The 14,720-nt window shown below is 57.8% G+C and overlaps 1 protein-coding gene across 5 annotated transcripts; it reads left to right on the forward strand.

Moving 5' to 3' along the window:
• The first annotated feature begins 3,163 nt into the window (after positions 1-3,163).
• On the forward strand, positions 3,164-12,149 carry XIRP1 (xin actin binding repeat containing 1). Of its 5 annotated transcripts, XM_014465233.2 has the most exons (3): positions 3,164-3,300; positions 6,119-9,524; positions 9,949-10,084. In XM_014465233.2, exons 2-3 carry the CDS (start codon positions 6,183-6,185, stop codon positions 9,955-9,957), a joined length of 3,351 nt encoding a protein of 1,116 aa, XP_014320719.1. In that variant the 5' UTR covers positions 3,164-3,300; positions 6,119-6,182; the 3' UTR covers positions 9,958-10,084. The 5 variants fall into 5 exon arrangements, with proteins under 5 accessions (XP_014320719.1, XP_014320716.1, XP_014320717.1 ...); XM_014465230.1 differs by having other exon boundaries at positions 6,119-12,149; XM_014465231.1 differs by having other exon boundaries at positions 6,122-12,149.
• Positions 12,150-14,720: the final 2,571 nt, after the last annotated feature.

Genomic DNA, 14,720 nt, shown 5'->3' on the forward strand with positions numbered 1-14,720 from the left:
ACGCTCAGCGGTCATATAAATAGGGAGACAGGCTGGTGATTAGGTTTCAGGCAGTCTGACACCAGATCCCACACTCAAACCCCAAGCTCTGCTGCCTCTCATGCACCAGTCACAACCCTCCCGTGGGAGGAGGCAGAGCTCTTCTGCCCACGGGTCCGCCCTGTGAGCTGACCTGGAGCAGAAAATCCCTTCTCTGGGTTCCGATGAGTATATCAAGAGGCTCAGTGGGCCTGTCTCTTACAGGCCTGGAACAGACCCAGCCTGGCGTGGCCAGAGCTGTCCCTTGGCACCAGTGTCTACTTCCTGGCTGGAGGGAAGCCAGGACTTCCAGCCAGCGCCTTGAAGGGCACTCATCTTAGAACCCAGAGGACACACTGGGATCTGGGACCTGGAGAAGGGGGTGGCCAGGATCCAGGGGAAAACTTACTGAATTTACTCAGCTAGTGTACCAGGCACTATTCTAAATGCTGTGTGTGTGTGTGCGTGCGTGTATGTGTGTGTAATAAATATATATTCCTCACAACAACCGTTTGAGACATGCATAATTATTATTCCCATTTTATAGATGAGGAAACTGAGAAACAGAGAGGGTAAGTAACTAGCCAGGCTCACACAGCTAGTCGGTCTCACAGGTCGTCTGCTCTTAATCACTCCTGCCTTTCCTAAAAATTCAGGTGAGTCTGTGGCCAGCTACTCACCCTGAGCTCCAAGTTTAAGTGCCAGTTCTTCAGGGGGACAGACATGAACTTCTGAACAATCCCCAACTTTGGTGGAACCCCACTTGGAGGGAGGGGCTGGCAGGGGAAGGCCCCCAGGACCGAGAAGCAGGAGGCCAGAAGGAGGGACAGTGATCTCTGGAAAACAACACCCTTCCCTCCCCCGGGTCCCCTCTGCCTTCTCATCAGCACAGCCATTCGACCTCAGTGCATTTATTTATTTCCAGCTTCGTTCCCACAGAAATTTGAGGGATAGATGCACGGTGTCTCCACCAAAGATACTCCGATAAGTCATGCCTGGCTTACGCCTTACGGGCCTTGTAACTGACACCTTGATGATGTGATACCATTAGACCATTGCATGTGGGTTGCCCAACCCTCCTGGTTTTCTTAGAGCCTCCCCAGTTCTAAAGCAGAAAGGTCCCTGTTCTAAACCCCTCAGAGACGGGCAACAGGGACAGTTGGTCACCCTCATCACACAGGATACAGGCCACAGAGTCTACTTGTAAAAGACTAACAGTGTAGCCCAGAGCTTCCTAACAGCCAAGGCAAAGAGGGACATGCCTTCTGTTTGAGATAATCGTACTGTGCAATAGGACTTTCCACAAGGATGGAAACGTGTTGCACTGTCCAGTGTGATAGTTACTAAGTGTGTCTCTCTATGGAACACTTAAAATGTGCCTAGTGTGATGAAGGAACTGGATTTTCAATTTTATTTCATTTTAACCTGTTTAGTCGCATGTGGCTAGTGGGGGCTGTATTAAGCAGCGCAGTTGAATTAGATGGAAATGAACGTGGGGGTCAGGCAAAGCCCCTTTCTTAGTATCGAGGCCTGAGAAACTTCTACCAGGAGTTATCACACTTGGGGTGAATACAAACGTGGGTTCCACAGGGTGTTTTTCTCTTTTAAAATTATTTTTCAATTACAGTTTACATTCAGTATTGCTGTTTCAGATGTACAGCATCATGGTTAGACAATCGGGTACTAAATTTACAGAGTGGTCCCCAATATTTCCAGTACCCACTCTCTTTTCACACATAGGTGACAGTAGCAGGCTTTTCTCTAGCGTGTGTGCTAAGCACGCTCATAAAACCTTTTCATGTCTTAATTCATTCAATTCTCAAAACCACTAGAGCAGGCAGGCACTTTGGGCATCCCCGGGGCAGAGGCTCCCCGGCACACCTACGGCTCCTCTTGCCCTGGCCTGAAAGGGAATTAACGTTTTCCTGACGGTGGGGAGCCAGGATCCTGGGGAGCAGGCAGAAAGGTAGAAAAGAGCAGGGGAAACAGGAAGGGGCAGGAGACCTGGGCGAGGGTTTCCTGGCTGCCCCTCTCTCCACCCGCAGGCCAGTGCGACATGACCGAGGTTGACTCAGTGGAAAAAGTGAGCAGTGCCTGGTATCACTCCCTGGCACCAGAGGGCACTGGGCATGTCAGAAGGAAGGCCCTGCTCTGCCAGGTAGCAGAAGGCACCTGCACAGCCTCAGACATGCAGCCTGGTCAGAATGCCACCTCCGCCTGCGCTCTGTATGGTCCCCAGCACCCCTCACCACACTGCCCCCTTCATGACCTAAATGCCAGGATCTCTGCTAAGCTCCTCAGGCTCTGTCTGGGCAGCAAAGAAGGGGCCACTGTGACCCACCACTCCTTTGTGACCAGAAGCTGATGACTCCAGGGTCAGAAATAACCCCACAGTCAGCTCCCTGCGGCCACCCTTCCCCTCCCCTCCATTCCCAGAAAACCTGGGCCCTGAGTCAGAGGGAGAGCCCAAAAGTAAACAAGGACCCAGATAATCTGCCATGAAAACCACAGAACCCATATGTGGAATTCTTTGATAAATCGGGCCTCACAAAGAGCCGAGGCCTGGAAATTCAGATGCCTTTTCCCAGAATCCAGCTGTGCTCAGGGCTGTGCAGACCTGAGCGGCGGGGCCTGGGGAGGAATGAATGGAGAGAGGAATCTTTAGAGCAGAGGGGTTGGGGAGAAGGGAACAGAGGAGGAGGGGCCGGGCCTGCCCTGGGGCCTCCAGTCTCCAGGCACCCGACAAACAGCCATCAGGAATAGTCAGAGGCCAGACCACAGTAGGGAGATGGGGGGCTCACAGGGCTAGGGGGCAGGTCCGTCCAGGTGTCAGATGCCCCCCCTTATTCATTTTCTCAAAATAGTCTGGGACACCGGCACCCCACCCTGCGGCTGAGTCATGGAGCCCCGTCCTCAGATCAGACTTGGATGAATGAAGCTTTGCCCTCACTGCTCCTCCCCTCCCCTCCAGAAAGGACATGTAACCGATTCCCCAGGATGGAAGAGTGACTTCCACAAGCCCTAAAAATAACTGAACCACTTCATACTCCGAACTTAGCCTCTCCCGCCCGCTCCCCTCCACCCCCACCCCAGCCAGCAAGATAAAGGCAGCTGCTGGGTCTGGCAGGGGAGACAGAGACCTGGAGCCAGGGCAGCGAGAAGGTACCTCACAGATCCAGCCGAGTAGAACCGGCCCGAGCTAGAAGTTTGAGAGGAAGGACAGACCCTTGGGCCGCACCTGCCACAGACCCCAAGTACCCACCAGCCAAGTGGGACTGGCAGGTGAGTAGCCTGCCCTTTGTCTTTCAGGGCAGCTGGGGTCCCCTTTGGACCCTCGGGATGGCTCTCAGGACAGCATGCATTAGGGGTTGAGGGGCTGTATATCTGCATGTAAGTGAGTGGAGGGGTCTCTGATATAAAGATTCCATGAGGACCTCCCTTAATGAGGAAGTTAAGGGAGAATTGACATGAGCCCCATGGGAGCTCTCAGAGTGGCGGCCACAGGCCTGGGCCAACAGAAGGGACAAGTTCTTGCCAGTCTGATAAAAATCCAGAAAGGCATTCAGGAGGAAGTGGCCTGTAGTTGCACTATTTAAAATACAGGTGTGGAGCTCCCTGGGCTTCAGGGCTTCCTCCCAGGAAGGCCCAGTGTCGGGAGGAAAGGGGGAGAGGAGAGGTGGGAGGGCACGCGGGTAGAGGATGGGAAGCGGATCCTACTCTGCATTGCTAGACAAGCCTGGTGCCCAGCTGTTGTGGGTGGAAGTCCTGGGCTATCTGGCCTCAGGAATGTCCCCAGGGCTCGCCTGTGCCCGGCTCCCCACATATGACCTAGACTCTGCCCCAGGCCATCATCCTGCCCAGGGGGAACACCCTGGGGGCAGATCTGGGGAGCAGCACAAAGTGGGAGACAAGATCTGAGTCTGCCAGAGTGGAGACTTGTAGAGGGACTGAGCCAAGGAGGGGCACACCGGGAACAGAGGTGGGGTCACCCTGAGGGGTTGGCCAGCCCTAGGAGGCCAAGCTCTGGGACACTGCTGGGGGCTCAGCCTGCACACTAAGTCTGGTCCCAATTCTGAATTCTGCCCTCCCCAAACCCCATCCTTGCCTTCTAGAAACGTAAGCTCCAGGCGGGGGCAGGCATGGGAAAGCCAAGGGTTCCGGAAACCTGCTTCAGGCCCTGCACTGCTTTGCGGAGCCTACCGGGACAGCACCTTTCCCTTCTTTGGGCCTCAGTTTCCCTGTCTGAACCCACAACAGCTGGACACAGAGCTTGTCCTCAGCGTCAGTGACCTCTGGAGGTCTTCAGGGCTGACATCCCTGGACTCCGTGATTCTAACCGTATGGGACCATAGCAGGGATTCTGGAGATTCCTGGGGGTGGAGGTGGTAGCCTTGCACAAGCCATCTGCTCAGGCCACACTGGTGGTGATGGGATGGGGAAGAGGTGGGGACGGGCACCGTTTGCCTTTGGCAGGGGGTCCTCACTAGAACTCAGAGACCCCAGAATGTGTGGTGAGACTCATGTGGCAGGTTTCAGAGTCTGAATTCCTCAGGGTTCTGATGACTTTGGTGGACAAGATGGGGTGGGGGGGTGGCAAGTAGGTCTCCGTCCCCGCCCCCCCCCCCCGAGATAGCCATGAAGAGGAAACCTTGCCCCCACCTGTGGCCACTGTCCCTGAACCTCCAATCAGCCCCATGCCCCTTTGTCCATGAAGAGTTTCAGGCCCCAGCATTGGTCAGCCTGCAGGCCAGGGGCCTGACACCAGCTAAGGGGGCAGGGGCAGGGATCCCAGGCAAGATAAGGGGATGAGATGGGCCAAGGTCCCCAGGGTCCCACTGGCTGAGCCTGAGCCTCCATCTGGAGCCCATGGCTGCCGTGCTGAGGCCAGGACCTCAGCTATATTTAGCATCGAGTGTGGAGCAGAGCCATGGGTCAGGGGCAGTAGGAGGGGCACATGCTTCTCATTCTTTTCATACGGGCCTCTGGGGACTGTTAGCACACCTGTCACAATACAGATAAGACACAGAGGACAAAGACCAGAGAAGAGCTTGAGGGGTGGGAGGCCATGGAGGGGGGCAGGGGTGAGCTGGGAGGAGGAAACGCCATGGTGAAACCTGATTGACCTAGGTGAGAAAGGAGAGGACCACGGAGCTGGATTCGGGCTCATTGCACACAGTTGGTACTGAGTCTCCATGAGCAAGGGGCAGGGCTGTCTCTGCAGAGGGTCCCACTGCCCACCTCCCCTGTAGGTGTCACCCTCATTCTCCTAGGGGTGTCTGCTGGGGAACAGAGGGGCACTACAACCGATAGGAAAGTTTTACACCCCCTACCCTCTTAATCTCTTGGGAGCCAGACCCCAAAAGGGTCCAGGAACCCCAGGCCAGCACTTCCTGTTATTCATTCACCAAGATTTGATCCCTTCTGGGCCTCAATTTCCTATTCTTTAATTATGAATGGTTGGGCCTGAAGACCCTCGAGATCCCCCTAGCTCAGACCTCTGAGTCTTGGGTATAGCACAGAAACCCCTACCTGGGACTCAGGATCTGGCTCTGCCTACCCATGAGATACCTGGTGAGCCTCTACATGGGCTGTGGGACCCCTGGGCCTGGGAAAGGATGGGCAGTGAGTTGAAAGCCTAGGTAGAAGTTGGGCAAGACTCTCAGTGAAAGTGGCAAGCGCGCCCTCTGGTGTTATGGAAGAGAATTTCTTCTCTATGGGAAATACCCAGGCACCTGCCTCTCCCTGGGATCCCATAAACAGGATTTCCTCAGGCCACTCACCTGGGACTCCACCGGGGAAAACTGATTTTGGTAAAGGAAGGTGAGGATGGGGCCTGTCCAGTTTGCCAGCTGGAGGTCTGAACACCCTTTGTGGGGCTGAAGGACAGAGCTTCATGGCCAGCAATGTCTTGCTTGCTCGGGTGATTGATTCTTGGGAAGCCTGGACCCACCTTGGTAGATGGGTCCATATGCCCTAAGTTTAAGATTTGTAACACACCAAGCATGCAGGTGGCAGAGTGAGACCCAAGTGAAGTCTGGAGAGGCCATGTCACCACAGCCCTGCGCTGACCCTGCGTCCTGCTCCCTCCCATTTCTCCCAGCAGCCAGCCCCCCTCCCACCTAAGGCCCCAGCCCATCCTCATCGCTGCCCTTCTCTTCAGAAGGATGTCCAACACCCAGACGCAGGTGGCCCCCGCACCCACCATCCCGATGGCCACCGCAGAGGACCTGCCCCTCCCGCCGCCGCCAGCCCTGGAGGATCTGCCGCTGCCACCACCCAAGGAGTCCTTCTCCAAGTTCCACCAGCAGCGTCAAGCCAACGAGCTCCGCCGCCTCTACAGGCACATCCACCCTGAGCTCCGCAAGAACCTGGCCGAGGCCGTGGCTGAGGACCTGGCTGAGGTCCTGGGTTCTGAGGAGCCCACCGAGGGTGACGTCCAGTGCATGCGCTGGATCTTCGAGAACTGGCGGCTGGACGCCATTGGGGACCATGAGAAGCCAGCTGCCAAGGAGCCGGTGCCCAGCGGTGACGTCCAGGCCACTTCCCGCAAGTTTGAGGAAGGCTCCTTTGCCAACAGCATAGACCAGGAGCCAGCCGGACCTCCGCCATCTGGAGCGGACGTTCGTGCAGCCCGCCGGCTGTTTGAGACAAAGCCGTTGGCTGAGCTGACGGGTCAGGCCGAGGCACCAGAGGCAACAGTGAAGGAGCCTGCAGCCAGCGGAGATGTCCAGGGTACCAGGATGCTCTTTGAGACTCGGCCGCTGGACCGCCTGGGCTCCCGTCCCTCCATCCAGGAGCAGAGACCCTTGGAGCTGCGCTCGGAGATCCAGGAGCTGAAAGGCGATGTGAAGAAGACCGTGAAGCTGTTCCAAACGGAGCCGCTGTGTGCCATCCAGGACGCAGAAGGCGCCATCCACGAGGTCAAGGCCGTATGCCGGGAGGAGATCCAAAGCAATGCGGTGAGGACAGCTCGTTGGCTCTTCGAGACCCAACCTCTGGATGCCATCAACCGGGACCCCAGCCAGGTGCGGGTGATCCGGGGGATCTCCCTGGAGGAGGGGGCCCGGCCGGATGTCAGCTCGACTCGCTGGATCTTTGAGACACAGCCCCTGGATGCCATCCGGGAGATCCTGGTGGACGAGAAGGACTTCCAACCATCCCCAGACCTTCTCCCTCCTGGTCCAGATGTTCAGCAGCAGCGGCATCTGTTTGAGACCCGGGCGCTAGACACTCTAAAGGGGGAAGAGGAGGCTGGGGCAGAGGCCCCGCCCAGAGAGGAGGTAGTCCCTGGTGACGTCCGCTCCACCCTGTGGCTATTTGAGATGAAGCCCCTGGACACTCCCAGAGACAAGGTCCAAGTGGGTCACCTGCAGCGGGTGGGTCCCGGGAAGGGAGAGGGGCTCATGTGTGCGCATCTATCCAGTGATAGCTTCTCAGCACTATCCCTCTCTCCAACTGCCCCCCAGAAGGAGGGGGTGAAGGGGGACGTGAAGACTTTCAAGAACCTGTTTGAGACCCTTCCCCTGGACAGCATCGGGCAGGGTGAGCCTTCTACCCCCAGAAATGTGAGCGAAGTGGAAGGAACCGATTCTGCTGGGCAGTCCCAGGACACAGGGTCCCCAGTGTATGCCATGCAGGATGGCAAAGGCCACCTCCATGCCCTGACCTCTGTCAGCAGAGAGCAAGTAGTCGGAGGTGATGTGCAGGGCTACAGGTGGATGTTTGAGACACAGCCTCTAGACCAGCTGGGCCGAAACCCCAGTACCGTCGACGTGGTGCGGGGCATCACCCGGCAGGAAGTGGTGGCTGGAGACGTGCGCACTGCCCGGTGGCTCTTTGAGACCCAGCCCCTGGAAGTAATCCACCAGCGGGAGCGCCAGGAACGACAGGAAGCAGAAGGAAGGAGTCAGGCCGGGCCCCAGCCTGAGGCACCCCTCAAGGGTGACGTGCAGACCATTCGGTGGTTATTTGAGACGTTCCCAATGAGTGAGTTGGCAGAGAAGCAGGGGTCAGAGGTCCCAGATCCCACAGCTAAGGCCGAGGCACAGTCCTGCACCTGGATGTTCGTGCCCCAACCCCTGGACAGGCCGGAAGGCTCCAGGGACCAACACCTGCAGGTTAGCCAGGTCCGGGCTGGAAAAGGACAGACAGACAGACATGTCTTTGAGACTGAGCCTCTGCAGGCGTCAGGCCGTCCCTGTGGAAGAGGGCCTGTGCGATACTGCAGCCGAGTGGAGATTCCTTCAGGGCAGGTTTCTCGTCAGAAGGAGGTTTTCCAGGCCCAGGACGCAGGCAAGAGGGAAGACCAGGGGTCAAGGGCAATCCCTGAGCCCATCCCTGTGGGCTCTGTGCACAAGTTCACCTGGCTCTTTGAGAATTGCCCCATGGGCTCCCTGGCAGCCGAGAGCATCCGTGGGGATGGCCTCCAGGAAGAGCAGCCAGTGGGCCTGTCAGGTTCGGTGCCCGAGAGGCAGGAGACTGCAACCCAGGGGACCCTGAGGACTCTGCATGCCACGCCTGGCATCCTGCACCATGGAGGCATCCTCATGGAGGCCCGAGGGCCAGGGGAGCTCTGCCTTGCCAAGTACATGCTCCCGGGCCCAGGACAGGGGACCCCCCACATACGGAAGGAGGAGCTGGTATCTGGCGAGCTTCCCAGGATTGTCCGCCAAGTGCTGAACCGGCCAGACGTGGACCAGCAGGGGCTGCTGGTTCAGGAGGACCCCGCGGGCCATCTCAGGCTCAAGCCCATGAGGCTTCCAGGGGCCAACGGGAATGTTGAAGATTTGGACCTAGAGTTCCGGCAGTTGCTAGCTTGTGGCTTGGGCACCTCAGTGGCAAGGACTGGGCTGGTGATGCAGGAGACAGAGCAGGGCCTGGTCTCACTGACTGCCTACTCCCTGCAGCCCTGGCTCACCAGCAAGGCCCCCGAGAGGAGCAGTGTGCAGCTGCTGGCCAGCTGCATAGACAAAGGAGACCTGAGCGGCCTGCACAGCCTGCGGTGGGAGCCACCGGCTGACCCAGGTCCAGTGCCAGCCAGCGAGGAGGCCCAGAGGCTGCCTGCAACTGAGAACATCATTCATGTTCCCCCACTGGACCCCAGCATGGAGATAGAGCACCTGAGAGGCCCAGGGGCCAACCCTTGTCCCCCACGGACCATTGCAAAGGCAAGCCTTTTGGCTGGCAAAGAAAAGCAAGAAGACAGTTGCACTGGGCAGAAAGGGATGGAAGCTTTGAGAAGGTCGGAGGGAGCCTCGACTACATCACCAGGGCCTGGGGCAGCAGACCTCCAGGCCGCCATGCAGAGTCTTCGGGTGGCGACAGCGGAGGCCCAAAGCCTGCACCAGCAAGTGCTGAACAAGCACAAGCAGGGCCTCGCCCCTGGAGCTGCCTCCAGACCCTTCCAGGATGGTCTGCAAGCTCCGGCCGCTGCCACTGGGACTGCTCAAAGCAACACCAGGCCTATGGCTGGAGGTGACCCCAGGATCCCAGCAACCCCCAGAAAGGTCAGTGGGGAACAGAAAGTACTGCCCACTGGGCTGCCTGGGGGGCGGGTGACTGCTCAGGACGGCATCTACACTGCTAACCCCGTGAGGACCTGTGACCTACCTGGAGGTGTTCAGCCCTCTGAGAGGGAACACCCACCAAGGGGCAGGGAGACTGCCCTCTTGGCCCAGGCTTCCAGCCCACTCCAGGAATGCCCTGGTCAGAGTCTTGGGCAAAGCTGGGAAGAACCTGGGGCCTGCACACAGAGAGCCTGGGGGCCTCCAGAGAAAGCCATGGCCGGAGTCGGCCCAGGGAGCCTCCAAGCTGCAGAGACCACCCTGAAGGCTGCCTCTTTAGCCCATTACACTCTGACCTCTGGGCCTCAGGCTGCAGGTGCCAGCCTGCATTCCCATAATGCCTCTGTTCCTCCTCCTCCTCTCCCAGCTGCTGTGACAGGACCTGACTTCCCACCCCAAGCCCACCATGATGAGGACTCCAGCCCGAAGGCCTCTGAGCCCCTGCAGGACCCCCTTCTCCACTCCCAGAGCAGCCCTGCCGGCCAAAGAAGCCCTGGGGAGTCACAGACAAAGACCCCAAAACTGGAGCCCACCATCCCTCCCAGGAAGAAGCCCCAGCTGCCCCCCAAACCTGCACACCTAAGCCAGATACCCCCTCCTCAGAGGCTGCCCAAGCCCTCAGCTCTATCTCCCAGCTCCTCCCAAGGAAAATACAAACAAGGTGAGACAGAGGCATCCACGCCTCGGCCTGGCCCTCAGCATGGCCCCAGCACCATGGCCCCTGGGCCGACCAAGAGTCAGGCTATGGGCAGTAATGTCCAGAGCCCTGAGCCCGCCAAGCTCTCAGCTCTCAGCAGTGACCCCACCTCACCACAGCAGGGTCCCAGCACCCCAGGAGAAAAGCCGATGGAAGGTTTCCAGCAAGAGGCTCCTAAAAGCTCTGAGACTCAGCAGAGAAGCCAGCAAGAGCTCCAGGGCCTCCTGAGCCAGGTGCAAGCCCTGGAGAAGGAGGCTGCGAGCAGCGTGGATGTGGGGGCCCTGAGGAGACTCTTTGAGGTTGTGCCCCAGCTAGAAGGGGCCCTCCAGGCTCCTGCTGCCCCCCATAAGCCTGAGGTCTCAGTGGAGCAGGCCTTTGGGGAGCTGACAAGAGTCAGCATGGAGGTTGCTCAGCTGAAGGAACAGACCCTGGCCAGGCTGCTGGACATCGAGGAAGCTGTGCACAAGGCCCTCAGCTCCATGTCTAGCCTCCAGCCTGAGGCTAACACCAGGGGTTATTCCCAAGGCCCCCCAAGGGACCACAGTGCCTACAAGGTCAGTGTCACGGACAGCAGTAGAGCCAGGCCCAAGTGCTCAGGCGAGGAGGTCAGGGGTCAAACTGCAATCAAGAGCCAAACCGAGGTTACATGCCATACTGAGGTCCAGAGTCAAGCCAAGGTCAAAAGTCACACGGAGACCAGAGGTCCAGCAGTCTCACACGCCCCTTCTACCAGGAAGCTGGAGACATTGAGAGAAGATTCAGGCCTCCCGCCAGTCTTGCCTTCTAGCAGAGATGCACCCTCCTCCCCAACCTTCATCTCCATTAAGTCAGCCACAAGGAAGCTTCCAGAGGCTCCCAGCCCTGGGGGCAGCCCAGATGTCTCAGTGAAAAGCACACACCTGGCCCAGGATGTGAGCCAGGCCCTGCTCCACCAGAAAGGTGTCTGGGACAAGGCTGGGGAAAAAGAGGTCACCCAGTGCTCCGGACAGCCCGAGCCTGCCCTTGCCTCCGCCAGCACCCTGCCCGGAGAGCGGCAGAAGAACGCTCTGGAGCTCCAGACTGGGCCTGGGGGCTCCCAGCGCTGTGCAGCCATGAGAACTGTGCCTGAGCAGTACAAGGAGGCGGGCCAGTGCCAGAACTCCCTCATCACATCCTCCACCATGGTCACAGAGCAGGCAGGGCCCCCCGGGGGCCCAGGTCCCCACCTCGGGCTCCAAGCCTCCCCTTTGTTAAAACAGTTCTTGCGCAGCCCCACCGGGCTCAGCGGCCACTCCCAGGCTGCAGCCCAGTGAGCCCCTCCACCTCCCACCTGTTCAGGGAACTGAGATGGGTGCCTACTTCCTGCACACAGGATGCCAGGACCAAGAAGAAAGGGCATCTATCGTCAGCTCCATTAATAGGCCCAGTTCTTGCAAAAGGAGAAAGATTGGGAAAAGGCCCACCGAGTGGCTGGGCACAGGAGTAGGATGGGGACTCGCAGCTGTTTGTGGAGGGTGTAATATGTGCAGACAATGTGCTCCTCACACAGGACTGGCTGGCACGCTGACATCCATGAGTCTGCATGTCGCTGCTCCAGCCAGAGCCCCCTGAGTGACCTGCCACCCTCAGCCTTTATTTCTATCATGAGTCGAAATGTTCTCAGCCATCTGTGCCTTAATTCCTGGAGAGGACAGGGCCAACTAGACACTGCAGCCCCTTTGTCACCATCTCCATGGGTCAGAGGGTCATCCTGGCAGCCCAAAGGTCCTAGACAATGTCGCCAATCAGTAATGTTCCTAGAAACCAAAGGTTCTGCATCCCCACCCCCACTGCCCCTCACTCGGCACCCAAATGGGAAGGAAACCGTCTGAATAAACCCAAGTTGTATTCTCCCCGCTGTGTGTGTCTGACTGTTTGTGCGCCTGGGTCCCCACTGTGGGGGAAGATAGCCACAGCCTCCAGGTGCCCCGTTTCCCTGGCAACAGCAGTGCTGGGAGGCTGGGAAAAGCCACCTCTTCTTCTACCATCTTGGCTGGGACCCAGGAAAGCCTGCCCACACACACACCCATACACTGCTGACCCTCTACCTCTGGCCTCCCCTCCTGGTGGTTCTTGGACATCCTCCTGGAGTGGCAGCTGACCAGAATCCTGGTCCAGAGGGGGAGAGTGGCCCAGTCAGGCCCGGAAAGGAGGGAGGGCCTCCTCCAGGAGAACTCCAGTGACCAGGATGGCTGGGCCGCTTCTCCCTGCTGAGGCCGTGCACAGCAGGGGTTCTAGGGCAGGGACAGATCCTGGCCCAGAAAGCCAGAGTGAATAGGTGGAGGGCCCTTTTCACTCTCCAAAAGCATTGAATACCTGCTGCATGCAAGGCCCGTCTAGCAGCAGGTGAGTTCTAATGGTCCTGCTCACAAGGTACTGACTTTCCAGAACGAGCAGACAGAGCCCATGGATAGGAACCATCGGGTCAGGAAGAAGGACGACGCACTGGCTGGGCCACTCTCCCATTCTGGGGTAGAGGTCTTCAAATACAGTAATGTGACATTGATAGGTGATTGCCGCCGAGGCCTTGGCCAAGACAGACCTCTCTAATGAAAACAAACAACAACAACACACACACACACACACACACACACACACACAAAACCTAGGATCTGCATAGTAAAATGTCAGTTATGTGAGAATCAAGGGGAGGGGCATGCAAGGCAGAGGGAAGAGCTCGTGCGAAAACGCAGAGGTGGGAGTTCGTTGCTGGATTTCCTAGAGAGCCCTCTGTAGGAAGGGGCTTTAACAGCTACGATTGTCAGCCACCCCCCATCCTGCCCCTACAAAGTGACATGGAAACTTGCCCACACTTCGCTTCAGTTGAACAGGCAGGCTCCTGTCCTACCACCACCAGCCAAGGGCTCAGCCTTCCATACCCTCACAGCCTACTCGTAGCCTGCTCTGCTGACATGGGGGCTCCCCTAGGGCAGTAGAGCTCTGACCTGGAAGGAGCGGTCGCCTGTGGGAAACCGCTGTATGGGAGCGGTATGATACCAAATCTACCCACCTGAGCCTGATACCACATCTCGATGGGCCCCTTGCCACAGGTCTCCCTCCCATGTCCTCTGTGGACTCTCACTTGATTGCAGGGCCCAGCATCTTATAGGGTGGCTGTTCTCAGGGCCTCATCTGTAAAGTGGGCACAATTATAGTAGCTACTGTTGTGAAGATTACATGAATTGATTAAGTGCTTGGAGCTATGCCTAGCATTGGAACTAAAAAATGTTCACTTTTAATATTGTAAGTATTAGTTTTAACATATCTCTTCTCACCTCCAGGTGGAGTCCCTGTCTTGTTCATCTCAGTATCTCTAGCGCTCATCACAAGTGCCTAGAAGGCACTGCTGTAAATGCCAAATCAATGAACACACAGATGAATGAAATGATTAAGTGAATTCACTGAATCATCCAAATAACATTTATTGAGCATCTACTTCATGCCAGGTTCCCCTTCAGGGTGCTAAGAATAGAGAATTTATCCCTAATTAACCTCATGGAACTTAGGTTTAAAGAGGGTGGACACTGTATTATAACCAGATAAGATAATTTTAGAGGACGATACTGTGAAGGAAATAAAAACCAAGGTGGGCCCCCGAGAAGAGGTTGGCGGTTACTTAGTTTGGGTGGTGGAAGGAGGCATCTCTTCGGTGACCTGAGATGACAGAAGAGCCCGTCCTAATGGCTGGAGGCAGCGGCGTAGGGGGAAGAGTGCAGAGAGGCGTGTGGATGGGTGGTGATCACGTGGGCGGCTGCTTGCACCGAGGAGAGCTGTGGCCGCTGGGTGAGGCCTTGCCCAGCCCCCTGCACACCTGCTGCCACACCTGCAGCCGACGCCTGGGCCCCGCCACTCCACTCCCCTACCAGCCCCACCCTCGCCGAAGGCGGTGCACAACCCGCCCAGGCCCCGCCCCCAAATCCGGGGGGGGGGGCATTCTCACCCGCTGTCTCCAAGGTGACGATGACGTCACCAGGCCACCGAGTTCGGAATGTTCGGGCGGCGGCGGTCGTTGCCGGGAAACGCCTGGCGGGCGCGCAGCCAGGGGCTGGCTCCGAGGCAGTCTCGGGACGCCAGTACGCGCTGTCCTGGCCCGCCTGGCTCCGAGCCGCCCTCTGATTCCAGAGGGATGCCGGGTTCCGGTCCTCACCCACGTCGCGGCTCCGCCCGGGACCGACCTCCCTTCCCTGTCACTGCCTGTGTCCCGAGTTTGTGTACCAGCCCCGTCTTCACTGCCATCATCCTTTCTCAGGCCACCATCCATCCCCCGTTTCGCCGACCACTACCGTAACCTCTTAAGTGGTCTTTCCTTCCTTTGCCCTGTCTGTCCTTACATGCTGTCATCCACCAGGCAGCCAAAGCTCTTATCAAGCGCTTACCAGACCAAGTCGCTCCTCTATAATACCCTCCACTGGCTTCCCAGCACT

The sequence above is a fragment of the Myotis lucifugus genome, unplaced genomic scaffold, assembly GCF_000147115.1.
Source record: "Myotis lucifugus unplaced genomic scaffold, Myoluc2.0 scaffold_283, whole genome shotgun sequence".
Classification (NCBI taxonomy): Eukaryota; Metazoa; Chordata; class Mammalia; order Chiroptera; family Vespertilionidae; genus Myotis; species Myotis lucifugus.

What these genes read in the sequence shown, in the direction of transcription:
- XIRP1 (XM_014465230.1), top strand. Translation starts at nt 6,183, where the DNA reads ATGTCCAACACCCAGACGCAGGTGGCCCCCGCACCCACCATCCCGATG.